General features: G+C 47.2%; 2 protein-coding genes across 4 annotated transcripts in view; one reads left to right on the plus strand and one right to left on the minus strand.

Annotated features, from left to right (window-relative positions):
- Positions 1–10,079: 10,079 nt before the first annotated feature.
- Positions 10,080–15,703, minus strand: NKX1-2 (NK1 homeobox 2). Its single transcript, XM_056495659.1, has 4 exons — positions 15,556–15,703; positions 11,459–12,076; positions 11,175–11,417; positions 10,080–10,661 (listed from the first exon to the last, which is right to left on the minus strand). The coding sequence occupies exons 1-4, from the start codon at positions 15,701–15,703 to the stop codon at positions 10,096–10,098; spliced, it is 1,575 nt and encodes a 524-aa protein (XP_056351634.1). The 3' UTR covers positions 10,080–10,095.
- Positions 15,666–19,978, plus strand: part of LHPP (phospholysine phosphohistidine inorganic pyrophosphate phosphatase) — a 71,964-nt gene continuing 67,651 nt past the window's right edge. Inside the window, exon 1 of one of the 3 annotated variants that reach the window (XM_056494277.1) lies at positions 15,666–15,820. In XM_056494277.1, coding sequence (XP_056350252.1) covers positions 15,702–15,820 — 119 coding nt within the window. In that variant the 5' untranslated portion in view covers positions 15,666–15,701. The remainder of the gene's footprint in view (positions 15,821–19,978) is intronic. The other 2 variants (XM_056494279.1, XM_056494276.1) reach the window with 2 other exon arrangements.

The following is a 19,978-nucleotide window of genomic DNA, read 5'->3' on the forward strand; positions in this document are numbered from 1 at the left end:
CACATGAACAAGCCCAATTCTCAGCCTTTACTCATAGGAGAGGTATTCCATCCTTGTAATCATTGCTGTCCCCTCCTCTGGGCTTGCTCCAGCACTCCAGGCGGGATCTCACATAAGCAGAATACAGAATAAATCAAACAATATTTCACTTTCCATCATATCTACCTCATTAGGAAGAGCAATAAAAAAATAACCGAAAAAGAAAAGAAAAAAGCAAACCTAAAAACCCCTCAGTCTTAGCAGTGGTAACTTCTGGGTGCCTCTTGCTCTTTGTCCATAAATTGCTCTGACAAATTTATCAATGCTGGAAAAAAATTTATTTCTTCCACAAAGAAAACATGATATCCTAGTTGACACACAGAGAACTTGCATAGCTTCCCCTCACTAAATGAAGCCACTTGAAAAGATTCCTGAACCTTGTCATATCTTTGAAGCAAATTGCTCAAACCTTGGGTGTCAGGGAGCAGCACCGCTTGTGCCTTTGGAGAACAATGCCCTCGGAGAAAATTTTCCCAATGTGTAGTCAGCTTGGTGCAGCCAGGGCTGGGAGGAGAACAAATGATGCTGAGCTTTTATAAAAACACAGAGAGTTAGGCTCAATTTGCTGATATGTTTGTGTCTCCTACTAGCCCAATTCTGCCAGCAAACAGCGCCCTGCATCTGCTGCCAAAGATGAGTTCATAAAGCACCAAAAGGTTGTGCCTTAGGTGCTAAATTACAAAATACATTTCAGACTCATGACTACTGAATGAACACACAGTTGTACCCTGCCCAGTTTCTCAAGTCCAGAGGCAGTTATTATCTAGGAGCTATTGAAACTCCTTTATTTCTAGTTGAAGTTATGATTTTTTGTGAAAAGCCTAAAATTTTAAGACTGAGAATAAGCAATGACCTCTCTGCTTTGAGTATAACACATTGTCCCAGTTCATTCTTCCCCTCTACTCCACTGTGGTGAGATCTCACCTGGAGTTCTGCCTCCAGCATTGGTGTCCCCAGCATGGGAAGGACAAGAACCTGCTGAAACAAGTGCAGAGGAGGCCACCAAGTTGATCAGAGGGATGGGAAAGCTCTGCTGTGAGGAAAGGCTGGGAGAAATGGGATTGTTCATCCTGGAGAAGTGTTGGGGTGACCTAACTGAGGCCTTCCACTACCTGTAGGGAGCTGACAAGAAAGATGGAGAGACTTTGGACAAGGGCCAGGAGTGACAGAACACAGGGAATGGCTTCCCAGTGCCAGAGAGTATGTCTAGGTTGGATATTAGGAAGAAATTCCTCTCTATGATGATGGGCAGGCCCTGGCACAGGGTGCCCAGAGAAGCTGTGGCTGCCCCTGGATCCCTGGAAGTGGCCAAGGCCAGGTTGGATGGGCTTGGAGCAGCCTGGGACAATGGAAGGTGTCCCTGCCTCTGGCAGGAGAGTTTAGAACTGGATAATCTTTAATGTCCCTTCAAGCCCCAACCATGATTCTGTGATCTCTGGTGTAAGGAAAAAAAATCACATAATTTTGTTTGTTGCATGCTCACATTTCTTAATTAGCCTTATAGGACACAGTCCAGGATTTGCAATCCATGACATCAATGGGATTTTCCAGGTAAGAAATGTCGTTTTAAGGTTAGATTGCTTTTTACTTTGACATTTCATCAACATGGCAGATCATGTGTCTGTTACCTCAGGTCATGCTAATGATGCCTTCTACCTATTTAGCCACAAAAATAACATGCTGGGAGCTACATCCCTTTCATCTTTCATAGACTCAACCCAAGAGCTGCCTTTTACCTCCCTTTAAATGCTCTTATTCTTAAGCTCTCCTCCAAATTGGTTTAGATTCATACAACCATGTTCTTTACACAATAAATAGAAAAATATAGAAAGACCAAAATTTGTCCAAAGGATTAAGTAGCGCCTATCATATAAGGGAAATACACATCTGGAAATGTAAAGAATGCAAACCAAAGGCAACCAAGATCATTTGAAGTGCTGAATCCTGGGCTCAGCTCTGCCTCATGGAGCTGGAGGCAAACTGCACCGAGAGGTGATTTCAGAAACCAGACATGCAGGAGAACAGCAGATTCCTGTCTGGAAGGCAGAGATTCAAAAACAAACAAATAAACAATCAAGCAACTCTCAAGCAGGAAAAGACTTGCTTTCTTTTGGATTCGGTAAGGTCTGAAAGAAGAAGAAATACAGACATAATGTGGAATGCACAGATACTATATGTAAATGTATTTATTAAAGCTGATACGAACTGTTTCTGAGATTAAACAGAATAGATATTAAATACCCAAAACTGGAATCTAGTTAATCAAGACCTGAGAGAAAATGCCTTCAAAGCTCTGTTTAATTTAAACCTGATCAGTTTTATGCAAGATCAGTCACTTTCTTTCCTCCTTTGCTTTTGCTATTTATTATCAAGACACAGAAAATATTCACTTTTCTTCTTTAAACACTATCAAGTTAGAATTTTAAACCATTCACATCATGTACAGTAGCAGCTATTACTGTAGATCTTGGAGGAATTGCTCTCAGCTAGATGAAGTATTGTATGTGAATAAAAAAGGGAAAGCAGAAGCTTAATGTGTACTGTTTAGTTACCTGTAGATACCTAAAAGACTCCACATGACAGTAACCAAAATATGGAAAAGGGAATCCATGAAATGTTCACATTTTACAGTAATTTGCCCTGCAGAAAAGAGGAAAACTCTGACCTACTTGAAGAAAGAGGGTTATTATATTCATTCTGCTAATCCAGAAAATATAATTTGACATGTAAGTAAACCATAAAGTTATAAGAAGGAACAAGTTAAGTCATGCCAGTTGTTAGGAGTAATTCCACAGCTCTGTCTCTGGCAGAAATGCTCATTGAAGTCGTTGGGAATTAGGCATGTGAAGAGACTGAGGAATTGCATCCCACTTATTGTGGTTATTTAGAGGTAGAGTAAATAACAGGGAAGTGTGTGTTGGTTTGGCTGCTCAAGCTCAGTGCTGTGCCAGGGATTCTCATGCTGCTCGTAGGAGCAGCTCGAGCACTGGTGCCAAGGCAGGATTGCAGACCCCTCACTCGAGTTTAGCACTGCCTTAGGAATGCTGCAGGAAACAGCCAGCACTCCTCAGGAACTGATGTTTTGCCCCATGGCACTGATGTTCAATTCTTCAATAGCACAGGACACTTCCTCACAGAGCACAGGCTGGATATGGAGTTCAGCCAAGCCAGGAGGTTCAAGGTGCAAGTTCATCATTACCTAAAACCAGCACACATCTGCAGAGCTGGCACAAGGACAGTCCCACCTCTCTTCCCACCCATAGCAAAGCCACAAGGATAGACTTCACCCTTTCTCCTCCTGTTGAAACTCTGCTGCCACTCAGCAAAAATGAGAAATAGGCACTTTTCTGAGCCAGGGCAGAGCCCCCAGCCTGACACAGCTCCAGGAGCGTTCAGACAACACTCTCAGGGTGGGATTATTGGATTGTTCATAGTGCTTTGGATAGAGAAATGCCTTTCCATGGCCCATGGTTGTGTTATTCTGGTTATTTACTGACAGTAGAACTCTACATTAAGACATATCTTGCAGACAAGAAACTTTAGCCTTTCCTGCAGCACAGCTAGAATATTTCACAGTGCAGTGTGTCACAACAGAGCAGCAACAAATTGGAATGCATGCAAAGCAGATCTGCCTCTCAAGTCCACTTAGAGATTTCTCTTTTAGTTCATATCTTTCAAGATTGTTTGGCAAAGCATAGCAGAGCCTCCTCAAAATAATGCTGTTTTATTGGATGAGTATTAGTTAATCCAGCTTAAAGCACCACAAACAACCCTTAGAGCTGATATTATTTTTGCAATATCAACCTTGAGCTACAGTTCATACTTATTCTCCCTGATTTGTATGTTGGCTTATTTTACAAAGATTTCCATGATACTCTGTTAGATGACAGTGTGGATAACTGAATTACAGAATCAAAGGAATTTTAATTGCTGTCTTCTCTCAGGCTTTGCTCCCCATGTTTGAACTTACACTGTTATTTTCCTCTGCAACTCAACAAAACCTACATCCAGAGCCATTTTATTTCTGTATGAAACCTAAAGGTGAATTATAAGCTCTTTTGTTTCTTGGACTTGTAGTTAATTTAACAAGCCTTTCTGCACACAGTTCTGGTGAGCGTCACATTCCTTGGAGACCATACTAGTAAAAAAACACAAATTGGAGAGGGCTTGGGAAAAACAACTTTTTTTTTTTGCTTTCCCAAAACAGATTAAAAGAGCTTTATAAATAGCATTTTACTCACAAATGTTAAAATAAAATCCAAAGAAAATTTGAGTGAGACTTTATTTAAATTTCAGGCTTTCAAGTGCCTTGGATGTGACCTTGCTTCTTCCTTGAACAAATGTATTTTGATTTGGATCCCGAAGACCTGGTCTTCCTAACTTCCAATCTCCACTCTTGAATTTTATCAGGACAATGATTTCTGGAAAAACTCCTTTACATGCTCTCCTGACTTTGAAAATCTGACCCAGATGGCAGCTCTGAGAGCATGTAGAAAATAAACATAAATACTTCTAACTGGGTAATAAGAATAAATACCTTGTCAATTTGGTTAATCTCAGAATTGAACACTGAACATCTGGATATGCTTTATCTCAGGAGCTGGGAAACTTCTCAAAATTCCAGCATGACACATCCCCACTGGCCCTGCTGTTGCAGAATTTGACATTGCTGCCACCAGGATTGCCAACCTTGCTAAATGGTGAGCACTCAGCTCTGACCTCAGGGCTGCTGTGGTCAGACACTGGACAAGTTACACAACACAGCAGGTCAGGCTTTAACTGGGCATCACTGAGGTGAAAAATCAGCAAGGTGACCTATTGCATCACCCACTTCCTGCACTTCCCCAGTCAGGACTTTAAATGAGCCTTAGATTTTTCTAGAATATTGGATAATTCAGAAAATTAGAGGTTTTCTTGATATATCTTAGGACAAAGGAATTTGTTTCAAGACAATTTCTTTCATCATAATTGTTTTCAAAAATCACACACCTTGAGATATGGAAATATGGAAAATATACTGCCAAAAGGAAGGAAGCTTCAGAAAGACCTTGACAGAAATTGCCTACTCTCAAACTATCAAGTGCCTGTTTCTTAGAAGGGACAAATAAACTCCTAAAGAATTTAATCCATTCTTTGCTCTCTGCAGCTTTTCTATCAGAGTTCCTTGTCCATGACAGGGGGGTTGGAACTAGATGGTCTTTAAGGTCCTTCCCCACCCAAACTGTTCTAGGATTCATCAGTTGCTCTTCTGGAGCAATTTCAGTGAAATGCAGCAAATCTTGAATTCACTGGCGCTTTTGCTTTGCAGGTAATTCCATGTGGGGGACTGGATGATAAGGAAAGCTCTCAGTCCAATTGCTACCCACAGACACCACAGGAGGTATTGGATATTGAGACATCACCACAGAACTGATCTCACCTGAGAGGACCAGGTTTCAACTCAACTCTCAATTTGTTGTGCCAGGTTCTTAAAGACACACAGATACAAAACCTGACATCTTTGAAGGTTCCCATTTTGCAAAGTTGATGTAATCTCATATATTCTCTCTTTTTTCAAAATGAATGTTTAATGTGTCTTTCTTTAAACAATAGCAGTTGTTTATGATCAAAGCTACTATAATAAATCAGCAGGTGTAGAAAGGAGAAAAATCTTTTATTTGTATTGATCTTGTACATAGATCTGGTGTGGGAAAGCACAGATCTTGAATACTGCTAAAATCCCTCTGCAGTGCTGCAGTGTGCCTAAGCTCCATGGAATGTCATATTTTTAATTGCATTTTTCCTGTGGCATCATGGATCAGATTGAGAAAGAAGCCAGCTTGGGAACTCTTCAGTGTTTGAAGGGGAAAATCTAAGAGAAATGGAGTTTAGTATTTGTGGTACAGTGGAAAGCAGTGGCAGTGTTGCTGCAGGCTGCATGAATCACCACAGAGCAGCTCCTGTGAGCAACCTGGTAAAGATGCCAGCTAAAAGGATAAAGCAAACCTGTAACAAGCAGCTCATAAATTAGTTGTACACATCATTATCTTCCCAGAAACTTTTACTGAGTGCAGTACCAGAAATGGAGCCCACAACATGAGTTTACCATGACAAAAAAGTGCTGTAAAGATCAAGGTGACTTCAGATGATACAGGGTCATACTGGAAAACAAGAACAGTGTTCAAGCCTCATGATGCAAGAATATTATTATCAATTTTTCTTCAGGAGGATCTCACCCACCAAATATTTTGCTAGACGTCTCGTCTAGCAACTCTGCCTGTGAGTTGTAAAGCTGCTGAAAATCAGACTTTGCTCCCATTCCTGAGAGGTATTTGGGAGCACAGCAACATTTCTCATTCATTCCTGAGTCACCAAACACTGCCACATACCTCTCAAGCTCTGCTGCCACCAGGAGGTGAGACTCACATGCTCCACAGTGACCACAAAAATCAGTGATCACATCTCTTCTGAAGGAACTGTTCTGCCAGAAGCAGGGAGAGTAGGAGACCTCTGAGCTCTCCCTGTTCCTGGTCTTGGGTCATCTCTGGCTCTCTCTCCATGGTCCTGCTCGACTTCAGTGAGGAAAAATCCACAGGTGGGGAACAGGGGAGTCTGTTCTCACCTCAAGAGCCTGTGTGTAGGTAGCACAAATCTTACTACACAACTTCTAATAATAATGAGAGAGAGAACAAGAGAGAGATTGCTAGGAAGGAAATAGACTTTAGTTTAATTTTCCAGTCATGTATTACACAACAAATCACATTGATTTCCTTCAAGAAAAATGCTTGGTCACTGACATGTCAATAAATACATTTTATCTTTTCTTCCTCCATGTATTTAATTTTTCATTGTATTCTTCCAACTTTGCAAACTCAACTGCATGAATTGTTGTGGATATTTTTTCTTAAGTACAGATCTGAAAGTGTGGTTAAATTGACATTTCTAACATTTCCTGTGATGTCACCATGTGCCTCCTTGTACTTGTTTCATTATCAGGTTAAATGAAGTCTGTTTCCAAAGTGATTGTGTGGCTTTTGGACTCAGAATTGACAGAAATTTGGGCAGTTTGACCCCCAGCTGCTGCTGCCTGCTCGCTGCAGACACTGTCAGGTGCTGAATCACAGAATTGTTTGGGTTGGAAGGGGTCTTAAAGATCACCAAGTTCCAACTCCCTGCCACGGGCAGAGATGCCACCCACTTGATCAGGTTGCCCAGGAATGAGGGAAGCTCCTAACTTTCCTCTTCTCTCTCTCTGGAGCATTTGATTTAAGCTCTTTTAATTTAGTATAGATGCATTTTTTGCTTTTCACACATAGGACTTACTTGTGATTCCCTTTAACATCTATATTCAGCTGTGAGTAAAGTCAATTTCTGTCTGTGCCTGAAAATCTTTATTCAGAATTGTTAGATATAATGGATACTCAGTGGGGCATTTCTATAAATGTTACCAGTGCAAATGGCTTCATCTGGGCAGTGCAAAGTTTGACTGCAGTTTCTGTTCCCAGGACTGCTTGGAACCTCAGCTGGAATAAATGCCCAGTCACCACATCCCTAATGAGAATCACCCACCCAAGCAGCCCCCACTCAACAAAGCAGAGAGGGAAAGCTCTTCCCAAAGGGCTTGGGAGCATTTAGCCAGGAAAATTTTGGTAGCCTGGGATCAGAGCCACAAAATCAGCATTCCCATTGATGTGCATCTTCCTCCCAATGCCATGCAGAGGTGTAAGTCTTGCAAAATGGGGACCATGACTGCTATATTCTCTGGAAATAACTGTAAAACATTTTTGGGGGGGGGATCTGGGATAGAAGTGACTTAACAGAGTGATAGGAAAAAAGAAAGGAATCAATATTTCTTCTAAAGTTAATACAGTTTTGGCAAGGGTAAAATTGCTGGCAAAGCAGAGCCTTGAAAGGTTTATGAATAGCAAAAACCACATCTTGAAGGAAGAGACAATTTGTAACATTTATTTTGACTTGTGACATTCCCTGGGTTTTTTTTTTTTTGTTATGATTTACACTTTTCAAGGAAAAGAAGTAGCCATATGACCATACCAGGGCACAAGCCTGTCTTTTACCAGGGATCTGGGTACACTGTGAGTAACCAACTGTATCATGCTCTGGGAACCTCTTAGAGTGACAGCAAGGTGGTATGAAGACCTGTTTTTTGCATGGACAAGTGATGATAATCACAAGTAGGAGGCCATGAATAGTCAAGAAGATTTAAGTCTAGTTGGTCCTAACTTGAGGCAGAGAAAATGCACCAGCCCAATCTCCAGGAATTCCTTTCTCTCCCTGCAGGGCTTGAGCTCTTAACTGCCCATGGGTGGCCAGAGGACACAGTTTGTCAGGTGGGACCTGATGGCTCAGGCACTTGGGACTGCTGATTGCCTGGTCAGAAAGGAAGGCAGATCTGGATGCACCCCAAGCAGCTGAAATGACCCCAACTTTTGTAACTCTAACTCAAATTAGGGTTAAAAAGTTACTTTAATTAACCTCCAAGTGAACGCATTGGTACAGCAGCCATGACTTCCAAACCCGTGACCCGAGGTGAACTTTGTGTTCTGTTAATAGCTCTGCAAATCACTGAGAAGACACTGGGTACCTCCTCTCTGTGGAAAGACAACCTCATTTCAGCTGGCCAGGCTTAGGCTTGTGGCTCTCACACCCTTGATCCCTGCAAAGCTGGAAGCCAGGAGGGTGATTTTGGCAAGACAGAGTTGTCACATCAATCACCTCCTTGCAGCCAGCCTGGAGGAGATGAGGTATCACCCCCAGTCACTGACATGCAGCACAGGGACCATAAAGATCCACACCAGGTGGGCAAATAATCCACAAAGCAGACAGTGCTTCATCCAGGTACAATTAAAAACAATTAAACAGGGAATAATTTAAAAACCCTTTTTATTTAGACCAACACAAGACCTAGATAGGATTTATGAGCTAAGTTTTTTGGTTGAAAAGCCAGTGTGTACTTTAAAGCATTGTCAGGGACCAAGAGGATACAGTCTGGAATACTGTGTTGCAATAATTTGTAAAACTGCATGAGACAGATTTCTTTAAATCAATTACTTCCCATCCGTTCAGGGACAGATGAGCCCCAAGCTAAAATTCCTTTTCATTTCGGTGCTTGTAACGATGAAGATGAAATGTGATTTTCCTTCTAACAAATGCTCCAAAAAGCAAAACCAGAAAAAGCATGTGTTTCTCTGTTATGGAAAATAGGTCTCAGCATGCTGGAAATTCTGTGTTTTACTTACTCTCTACCACAAATGCCCCATTTTAAAAGAAATGAATAATGTAATCATTTTCTCTGATTTATGTTTTCTTTTCTGCCTCATTTGGCACTAATGCTGTGTTATTACAAGAACAACTGGTCTCTGCAAAACGAATGATCTTTAGATTTCTTATCCAAAAACCTGTGAAGTCATTGGGACTGAACTGCAGAGAAAGGCAGAGAGGCCGTGGACACGAGCAGCAGTTGAACACTTTCCCACTGACCAGGCAGATTTCCTTCCTGTCTCCCGATGACACGAGCTGCATTTTCCTGCGCCTTCCCATGCAAAGCTCTCCTCCGGGTAGGGTGTCAAGAAGGCGACTGGCAGTTTTCAGGAACGTTAACAAGGGAGGGCTCAGTAGAGTCCCACGAGCACAGTCAGAGCCTGGGGATGTCTTCACTGAGCATCCCTGGGATTCGACACGGCCGCCTGCACACTCATCAGCATCAGCATCGCAGCGGTGCTAACGAGTGCCACAGCTCCCGAGCCCTCCGGGCTTCAGACGTGTGCTGGCAAGCCGAAGAGCAGCGAGGAGCATCTTAACAATGAACTTGGAGAAGAATCTGCAGGGAATTAGTGTCAGGCATGTGTAAAGAGGGTTACTTTTCCCATCTCCAACACCTATAATTACATCTCAAACGTGCTAATAAAATCCAGTGGTTACAGTGGGCTTTTTTTTCTCTGTGTGTCAAAGTTAAGCATGCTGCCCTGACGCCTAGGAAAAATCAACTTTCTTACACTTCAAATGGCCACGCAACCAGCAGAAGTGATGACGGTGGGTCAGAAGGGCTGAGGTGCCGCCTCAGAGGTGCGGGGCGTAGAAGGGGCCGAGGTACGCGGGGCCCAGGAAGGGCGCGAAGGGGCCGGCGCCCAGCGGGAAGGGGGCGGCCGGCGGCAGCAGCACGTTGTTGGCGGCGTAGGAAGGGAAAGTCTGGAAGGGCAGAGCGGCGGGGCCCGGCGGGCTGGGGCTGCCGCCTCCCGTCGCCGCCGGGGATGCTGCGGGGGCCGCCCCGTCGGCGCCCGGGTGCTGCTTCTTCCACTTGGTGCGGCGGTTCTGGAACCAGATCTTCACCTGCGTCTCGGTGAGGCTGAGGGACAGCGCCAGGCTGAGGCGCTCGCAGACCGACAGGTACCGCGTGGCTCGGAACTTGTTCTCCAGGGCCACCAGCTGCTCGTAGGTGAAGGCGGTGCGCGCCCGCCGCGGCTTCCCGCAGCCCGGCTCTGCTCGCCGCCGCCGGGCGCTCCGTGGCGAGCCCGGCTCCTCCGGCCCCGGCGGGCTCCCTGTCCCGGCCCCGTCCCCGCTCGGCTCCTCCTCGTCGCGCTCCTGTCCCCCGTCCTCAGCGCCGCTCTCCGCCGGGGTGTGCGCATCTAGGTGAGATCGCGGGGCTCGTCAGGGGACAGTGCATCCTCCTCCCGCTCCCCCTCCGAACCCTGCTCCGGCATCCCTCCTCTCAACAGGAGGGCAATCATTAAAAATAAAATAAAGGGCAGAAAAATTCCGCCCGTCGTACGAGAGCTCCCCCCCACCCCCCGCGTCCCCCGCTGTGCCACCGCATCCGCGGTGGGGAGGGGGGAGCCGTCGATATGGATTTCTTACCAATTAAAAAAGAAGTTATTAAAGTCCCCTTCTGAAGCGAAATAAATCCCCGCCCCCCCTCCCCATCCTTGCGCTAATGGAGTTTCAGATTTGCGAGGGCCAGATCGATAGATGTCATCTATTAAAGGTAAGTTTTAATCGAACAATATTAGGATCAGGCCGGGGGAAGGAGGTTTGAAGTGGGCACCTGCAAGCTGCGGGGAGGAGATAGGCGGGAGTCGGTAATAGGATATCGATCACCGGGAGCTAAGGCATCCTCCTGTGGGGACGGGCTGAGCAATTACCCAGCCGGCCGTCCCGCGGGCCAGGGCATCCGACCGCTGCCGCCCCGGGGAACGGAGCGCCCGGGGGCCGCCCTTGCTGGGGGAAGAAACGCGTGCGGTGCCTCGGTAAGAGCCGCGACCCGCCCGGCGCCGGGATGGGGCGGTAGCGCGCCCCGATGTGCGCCCTGATGCGCGCCCTCCTGCTCGGGCGGCAGAGGATGCTCCGCACGCCGGGAGCCGGGCAGGGATATCGAGAACTTTTCCCTTTGCACCATCAAGACTTAAAAATCCAGTTCCAGCCCCACCTTCCCTCGCTCCTGCGGGACCCCGCGCGGGGAGCGCGTCCCGTGTGCCGGCGCCTCCACCTGCGCGCCCCGCCAGCGCCGGCCGGAGAAACTCGAGCGCGTTCCTACCATGTGCCTCTAGTTTATTCCTCCCGCTGCCGGGAGCAGCAGCGTCCTTTCCTACTTCAACTCTTCCCAAACTTTTCTCCCGCTCGCCCGAGCTGGGGGCGCTGCCCCAGCTCCCCGAGGCCGGTTCGCGTCTTCTGCTGAATTTCTGGGGATCCAGGATGTCTAAGATGGAGAAGGAGATTTTATGATGGATGGGGGCCGCCTTGGCCCCGCGGTCCGGGCATTCCGGCATGCCACCCCCGCTCCGCGCTTCCCGGAGAGCTGCTGGCTCCCGGCGCGGGCCGGCGGAGCGCAGCGCCGGGCGCGGAGCGGGGCCGCTCCCGAGCCGCACGCTCGGCGCTGGCGGCGCGCAGTGAGCGCCGGGGAGGAGGGTCGGCGGGGAGGCGGAGGGGCCGGCGGGGTGGGGGCAGAGGAGGGGGCAGCGCAGCCATTGGCACTCCGCCCCCGCGCCCCCTCCCCGCCGCGCTGGCTCCGCGGGGGCGCAGCGGGCGCCTCCCTCCTTCCCAAGCTCTGTGCGACGGGGCTTTCCCGTTACCTGCCCCGGACTGGGCGGGGGGATGTGCGGAGAGGTGGGCAGGGGGTGGCCAGGAGCCCCTGGCACTGGAGTTGGGATCTCTGCTGGAGCAGGGATGCGGCCGCACCCGCAGCCCGACGGCAGCTGGTGTCCCCCGGGGCCCGGAGAGCCGCCGGCTGCAGCCACCGGCTGTACCTGTCCCCTCGCTCTCCTGGTCAGTGCACGTCCAGCAGGGTGAGCCTCAGAGGCACCCAGAGAGGAGGGATGGCTCCTGCATCCCTCTCCTGCACAAGATCCAAGCTCCAAGAGCTCCCTGTGCCAGCAGCCACTGCTTGAGATGTGAAGCTGCTGCCTGGTCCTCAGGGAGACAGGAGCAGCTTTTCATTTGGGATCAGTGTAGTTCAGACTCTGGGCCACTCCTGCAATTCTGCCGTGGTGTTCACACTGTTCCCAGTTAGTAAAGCAGGGAAACTGAGGCCTGCCTGTGCTGGAGGAGCTCCTACCCACTAAGAAACCCCCTGATCAGCCCTTCTTGTCTTGGGGGAAAGCACTTTGATGCCTGTTTTCACCTATAACTGGGACAGGGTAGGTGACAGCAGGCCAAGCCTCCCCACTCTGCACCAGCCTCGTGACCATTTGTAGCCAGTCCTGCGTATTGAAAACATGCTTGCAGTGTATTTCTGTTCAGGGGGATGCTTTTCCCTTTCCTTGGCATTTCACATTTGTTGGTGCTTCAAATCATCAGTTAGATTGGGGAAAGGCACCCTTCAGCCAGGGAAGGCAGCCCTCACTAGGAATCCGCTGCTCCACCTGCTTCTATTCCTATGGAAAGATGCAGAGCACAGCCCTTCTTCTCCTCTTCATAGCTGTCTCAGCCTCAGCTGAGACACAAATAATTATTGGCATAGGCCTTAAGATAAGGGGAGAGCAAGAAGATGAGATGAAGATGTGCAAGGGCGATGTGATTAAAGGTAACTGTTAGTGTTAATTATCCAAGAACCCATTTGGCACCAGCCTCTGGGGTCGAATACCACAAGAATGTAGAAGAGGAGGAAGCTCAGACCTGAGGAGTTCATACTCACAAGCTACAGGTGGCTAAATCTTGGTTTTGGGGATGTGGGAGGTGGTGAATTGGGAAAAAAATCTGGTATGTGTGGGACTACAAATATCTCTGTTTGAGTTGTTGGTTCTGCAGGAGCTGAGAATGTAAACTGAAGCACTGAAATTAACCTGTTAGTTAACAAGATATTTTCAAATATCATCAGTTTCACATGCATGTACACAACAACCTACAAGCACTTCATGCGTGTGGAAAGGCACATACTCACGGATTAGTTCCAGCACTCTGAAGTTGGTCCGTTTCCCAGCTCAGGCATTAAAATTCAGCCCAAGTGCTGTCTTTAAATTGCTTTGATGCTAGGTGGGTTTCAACCCTGACCTGTCCTGACGGCAAGTGATGGCTGTAACAAGCTGTGGATCAATATTCATAGCGGGTGTCCTGGACTGATAACACTATCCAAGACAATGTTCACTATCGCAGCAGACAGCTGAGATATTGTGCCATTAGTAATGTTGTTTTAAAGAACCTGATCCATTTCTGAGTCTATTTAATGAATTTCACAGTTTAGATATTATCTTTAGGGAGAACCCAGAGGCTATTCCAGAAGCGGCGATGCAAATCAATGCTGCCAAGACTCCTCTGCTTTCCTTAAAACAAAACGCACTATAATTCCACCACAGCTCCTTATACATTCTGTGAGTCGTGCCGTGCTATTGATGGGAGAAAACAATGCTATCCATAAAGCTGAAACACAGCTGGTAACATCTTATCTGTGATTATAGATATGATGTTGTATGATGAGTCAGTGGTTTTGTTTTTTTTTTTTTTTTTGGTTGTCATGTGAATCACAGAATGGTTTGGGTTGGGTGTTATAAATGAGTTGATGTTGGGCATGGTTATTGGTTGATGTAGTGAAGTTGTTAATGAATTGTTAATGTTTGTGTTGATGTGTGTCCACTCAGTCGATCATAATTGTTGATGTTTGTGTTGACTGTTTGTTGTTAATATTTTATGTCTTTGTAAATTGTTAATACTCCTAGCTGTTTGTCCCTTACCCGGTCCCACTCTCGCATCCACACTCACCTAAAAACAACGAGCCAGTATAACATCTAAGACTGAAAAAGGGTACTCCCAGGTGGGGAAAAAAGTGGAGAAGATGGAATCACCAACCAGAGTTTTTTCGTCTTGTCGCCATGACTTGAATAGTGTTTGGTCGTCATGACATCCCTAGGCCAAGAGGCAGCAAGTATTTTCCTAGGGACTCTTGTGAGGACAGAAGCTCCAGCTCTGTCATTTGGCAAAGCTGATTTCCTCCATTGCATTGTCCTACAGGAGCAGCAGTGGTGTGTGCGACCCTTCGGGTTCCCAGCCCAATGGTGACCTGTAATAAAGGCCTTAAAAAGGAGCTGGACATTAAAAACCATCTGTTTGCACTCCAGTGCCACGGCTGGGGATGTCACCCAGTAGTGCAGTTTGGTGCACATGCAGCTTGGGTTGGGAAGGGATGTTAAAAACCCTTTATTTGCACTCCAGTACCATGGCTGGGAATGTCACCCTGTAGGACAGGTGGGTACACATGCAGCTTGGGTTGGGAAGGGATGTTAAAAATCCTTTATTTGCACTCCAGTACCATGGCTGGGAATGTCACCCTGTAGGACAGGTGGGTACACATGCAGCTTAGGTTGGGAAGGGACATTAAAAATCCTCTATTTGCACTCCAGTGCCACGGCTGGGGATGTCACCCAGTAGGACAGGTGGGTGCACATGCAGCTTGGGTTGGGAAGTGTCACGATCCGCTCAACCCAAGCGGGAGTCGTGATGGTTTGTTTGACCCCAGGGGTGCAAAAGACAAAAGCCAGGGACTCAGGTTTTGTTCAGCAGAAAGCAGTAACGCTTTATTGTGTGTAACAATTCAGTTTTGCAAAGGGAGAGAAAGAGAGAGAGAGAGAGAGAAAGTATGGGATATAGTTGCCAACAGAAGGGACACATCCTCGAGTTGTCTGATGACAGACACATCTTCAATCCGTTGGGGAGAAAGGGATCTCAGAGTCTCTTTAGGAAAGTCACTTTTTACAGTCCTTTTCCAAAGCGAGTGGCCTCTGGCCAGAAGGTGGGGAGTTGTATGGACTGGTGTATGCAGAGATCATTGCTCCAAGAAACAGGTGCTGGAACAGGGCACTATAACCAGCACCCTGCTGAGAGCAGCACCATGGCAGCACCAGCACAGGCACAGACAGTGCTGGGCAAGCATCCACCTCGGCCAGGCCAGAACTCAGCTCAGAGTGAGCGGTGGGGTCCTGGGGTGTCGTGAGGGAGATCAGAGAAACTTCGGACAGACTCTTACAGGAACGGACGTTAAAAATTGTTTATTCGCACTGCAGTGCCGTGGCCGGGGATGCCAGCATTGCTGCACACCCTGGCAAGCCGTGGGGATGGCCAGCAGCCGCTCCGTTCCGTTCCGTTCCGAGCCGCTCCGAGCCGGGGCGGAGCGCGGCCCGGACTCCATTTCCCCCCGCCCGGACTCCATTTCCCGGCAGCCCGTGCGCGGGGGCGGCGCGGCCATGGCGGGCGGCTGGGCCCGGGCCGTGAGGGGGCTGCTGCTCGATGTCAGCGGGGTGCTGTACGACAGCGGGGCCGACGGCGGGGTCCCCATCGCGGGCTCGGCCGAGGCCGTGCGCAGGTGGGCGGGGGGCCCGCGGGGATTGGGGTGCGCTGGGCACGGAGTGGGTTAAACCCGAAGGGTTTAACACTGAGCTGTGTGAGTGCCGGAGAGAAACGGGGCTTTGGGGTCAGCATGGTGCTTTTGGGGTCAGCTTGGTTCTTTCGGGGTCAGCCTGGTGCTTTTGGGGTCATCTTGGTGGTTTTAGGGTCAGCATGGTGGTTTTGGGGTCAGCTTGGTGTTTTGGGGGTCAGCTTAGTTCTTTCAGGGTCAGCCTGGTGCTTTCGGGGTCAGCTTGGTTGTTTTGGGGTCAACTTGGTTGTTTTGGGGTCATCTTGGTGTTTTTTGGGGTCATCTTGGTGTGTTTTGGGGTCATCTTGGTGCTTTTGGGGTCAGCCTGGTGGTTTTGGGGTCACCTTGGTGTTTTTGGGGTCAGGCTGCTGTTTTGAGGGCTGTTGAAGCCAGAGCCTGGCTGGTGGGATAAGGGTTTGGGCGGTGCAGCAGGCACATCACCCCCCTGGTTCTGTGTTTAGTGTTGTCACTGCACAGGTGGCAGCAGATCTGGCATTGTCCCCCCATAATGAGTTTTAAAGCATTACCCACGCTGTGAATGGAAAACTTTTCTGTCAGTTTTGCAGTGAGCTTGCAGCCCAGAAATGGAGAATTTCTGTGCTGGGGTTAATGATTGCCCAGCTTGGAAGTGACTCAAAAGCAAAGGGTGTCCTTGGTGAGTTGCTCCCAGTGCCCACAGGTAGGTGAAGGGAACTCCTTCACTTTTAGCTGGGTGATGCTGGCCAGGTAACACAAACTAAGTAACTTTAATTTAACTAACTTTAGTTAATTAGGTTGACTTACCAATGTGTCTATATTGGTCCTTCTTGACCAGAGGAGCAGGATGGGGAGAGCAGTGGCTGCAGGGACAACTTTGTTTAAAGACAAACATTGATTGTGTGGTTGTGAATTTCTGGAAGAGCCTTTTGGCTCTTTATGATGTTTCACTCTCCCACTGTGGAAAATCCAGATCTGTTTCACTTGTCAAGTGCTGGATGGGGCTTGGAGCAGCATGGGATAGTGGAGGGTGTCCTTGTCCATTTCAGGGGATTGGAATTTGAGTGTTCCTTCCAACCCAAACCATTCTGTGCTTCTGAACCCCTGTGAAACACTGACAGTGCTGCTTGGTGAACACCTCTACAGGGCCTCTGGGGCCACTCACTTGGGATGCGTGCATTATTGAGCAGGAAAATATGCAGGAAGAAATCTTGAATTCAGTAAAATTCATCGTATGAGGTTAGCTAAATATGTGCCTAAATGTTGGTGGAACCACCATGGAAAGGCAGAACTGGAGAAGATGCAAATGAAGTGATAATAACAGAACTCTGCTGTTTGCTTTTTTTTTTTTTTCCCAGAATTATATCTTTGTTCACATTTTTTAAAACACCTTAGGATGCACAGAGGATGTTGCCACATGGATCAGAGTTCCCAGTGCTGTCAGAGAGCAATATTTGAAGTAAGTTTAAGGCTTATTGAGGCTCTTGGCCAGCTTGTGGTGCTTACCTGGTTGGGAGAAGCTGCAGGTACCAGGACAGCCAAGGTGAGAGCAGCATTCCCAGGGAATTCAGTGAAACTAGGCAGAGGAAGAATTTGCTTCTATTGAAATCCTGTGGTTCTTTCAGGGGATTTTGCATGTGCAGAGCAGAGCCTGGGACAGCCCAGATCATAGCAGGGCCTCCAGGCATGGCCAAACCAAGCATAAGTAACAACAACTGCATGAACAGTGTCAGAGATCAGATATTTCTTTAGAAATCAGGACATACTCAATAATACCTGTGCTGTGGTTCACCAGATGCTTTTGACATTGTTTGTTTGCTTTTAGATTTTGAATTTTATTTTCTGTTGGGCTGCAGGCTGTTATTTAATAACCTTTGTCAGTGCATTTGCTGAAACCTCCTGGATGGAGGCAACATAAACTGCAGTCTAACTTACAGTAACATCAGAAATATGCTTATGAAACAAGCATAAAACTCTGTAAAACTCTGGCCTTGGGCTAAATGCAGGAAATTGTGGGCTTTCTCTGGAAATCCTGGGGATGTCTAAAAGCCCTTTTTGCCTGTTAGTCACAGGGAGCCCTCAGCAGCTAATCTGACCTGTCTGCCTGCCTGGAAGGGGCTGCAGGGGTGTTTGAGGAGGGTTTGGAGATGCAATCCAGCAGCAGGCTCTGGAATGCTGTGCAGGGAAAGCTGATCTCGTTTGGGCAGCATTTGGTGAGCAGTGGTCACAGCTGTGGGAACTGGGAACAGCAGAATGCAAAAGTGCCAGGAAGGAGAAAAAACCCCACCAAACCACTTTATTCAGGTATTCAATGTAAGTGGGGAAGAATAATCATTTTCCTTGGGTAAAGTCAAGTATCCTTATTTATCTGCCTATTAGGTTAGTAATTGTTCTGGCTCACACCATTTAAACTCTTTATTGACTCATTATCCTGTTGCTAGTTGATCATTAATATTTGTGTCTGCGTCACAGTACAGCTGGGTGGTTTCAAACAGATGGATCAAAGCTAAAAGGAGCTCTTTTTTAATTAATTCTTTTTTTAAATCAATTAAAGAGACATAATTGCAGATAGCAAGGAACCTTATAACTAATACAAATTCCTGTGGTCCTCTACTGAAGGAGCTGTCTAACATCTTTCAGTGCATATGTAAGTCCAACAGAAACTTTAAATCCCATTTTGATAACTCAGAGTACAGATAAGGACTGTGACATCAGAACAGCTGACCTGTTCTGTTCAGACTGTCTTGCTACATCATCTCTCCCATTACAGCAATTAACTTAGTGTAACAACATATAGTACACTCCAGTAAAAATGATAAGTAAACATATTAATTTCTCATTGGTTTCATGTGGCTGAAGCTGTCCTGACCTCCTAAAACTACATTTGCTGCATTATTTCTCGTTTTCAGCCAAATTCTGCTCTGCAGTTATTTGAGTGAGCGTTTGCAAGAGCAGCAGTGTAATTTCTGCCAGCAGAATTTGGCCTGGTTTCTGTTTGTGATGGCTGCAGAGGAGTGCTTCCCTCTTGTTTGTTTGTTTTTAGCTAACAGTACAGTCAGATGGAGCAGAAATGTGGCCAGAGAAGCTGATGGACACTGGAACACCCTGAGCAAGGTGACATTCAGTAACCTCCCAGGGCTGGAGAGACCCTCCTGAGCAAGGCACCAATAGTTGGTATAACCTGTGGTGAAACACAAGATATAACAGCTGGGAATGCTTTGTTTATTGCTGATTCACCTGAAGCCCTGATAGATCATACCTGTGAAATATTGAAGGATTCAATGTGCACTGAGAGGAGGTTGGTGGCTGCAGGCTGAGAAGGTGAACCACAGGAGTGTTTGCTGAGCAGAGCTTGTGTCCTGTGCTCAAGGGATGAGGTGAATTTGGATCCTTTATTCTCATCCAGACTGTGGCAGCCAGGCACTCACATCCCAAAGGGTATTGGCACCCCTGGAGCCAGGAATGCCTCTAAATTCTCAGGAACTCTTGTTACCTTTAGGTGGGGATATTACAGCAGTGGATGGCTAAAAAAAGCCAAAAGTGCTCGATAAGATAATTTATCCCTTTAAAACTTTTAAGACATAATGTTTCTCCATTGTTTAACTTAACTTGTTTTGAAAAAGTTACATAAACCCCACCCATCTCTTCCCAGCGTGTGCAGCTCACTGGCAGATGCTTTGGAGCAGATCAGAAAGGCCATCGGTGACTTAAAGGCTTCTCCTGGAGCCGGCCCTAACAGAGCCTCAGTGCCGTGCTGTTCTTGTCTTAATCGATTTACACAGCATTGACACGAGGTGAGCTAGCTGCTTTTTATCTTACAAATAGCAGGGAGCTGGTCCCTTGCAAGACTGAAGGTGGTTAAACACCCATAAAAGATGCTCAGCCTGTGCTCTGGCATTTGCATTTACAGCTGTGTGCTGATAGTGTGTCCATTAGCATATCCATATGAAAAGCACACAGTGGTTGGACCTTTACAACATCCTGTTGTTGGGCTGGGATAGTGCATCTGTTAGCACAGCTTTGTGCAGAGCCCTTGAAAGGGGCAGCGGAAATCTGGGGAGCAGGGAGGCTGGGGAGCAGCTGGACAGTCCTGTTCAAATAAAATACCTGGAGAGCCTGACAAGGAGAAGA

The sequence above is a fragment of the Oenanthe melanoleuca genome, chromosome 6, assembly GCF_029582105.1.
Source record: "Oenanthe melanoleuca isolate GR-GAL-2019-014 chromosome 6, OMel1.0, whole genome shotgun sequence".
NCBI classification, from domain to species: Eukaryota; Metazoa; Chordata; class Aves; order Passeriformes; family Muscicapidae; genus Oenanthe; species Oenanthe melanoleuca.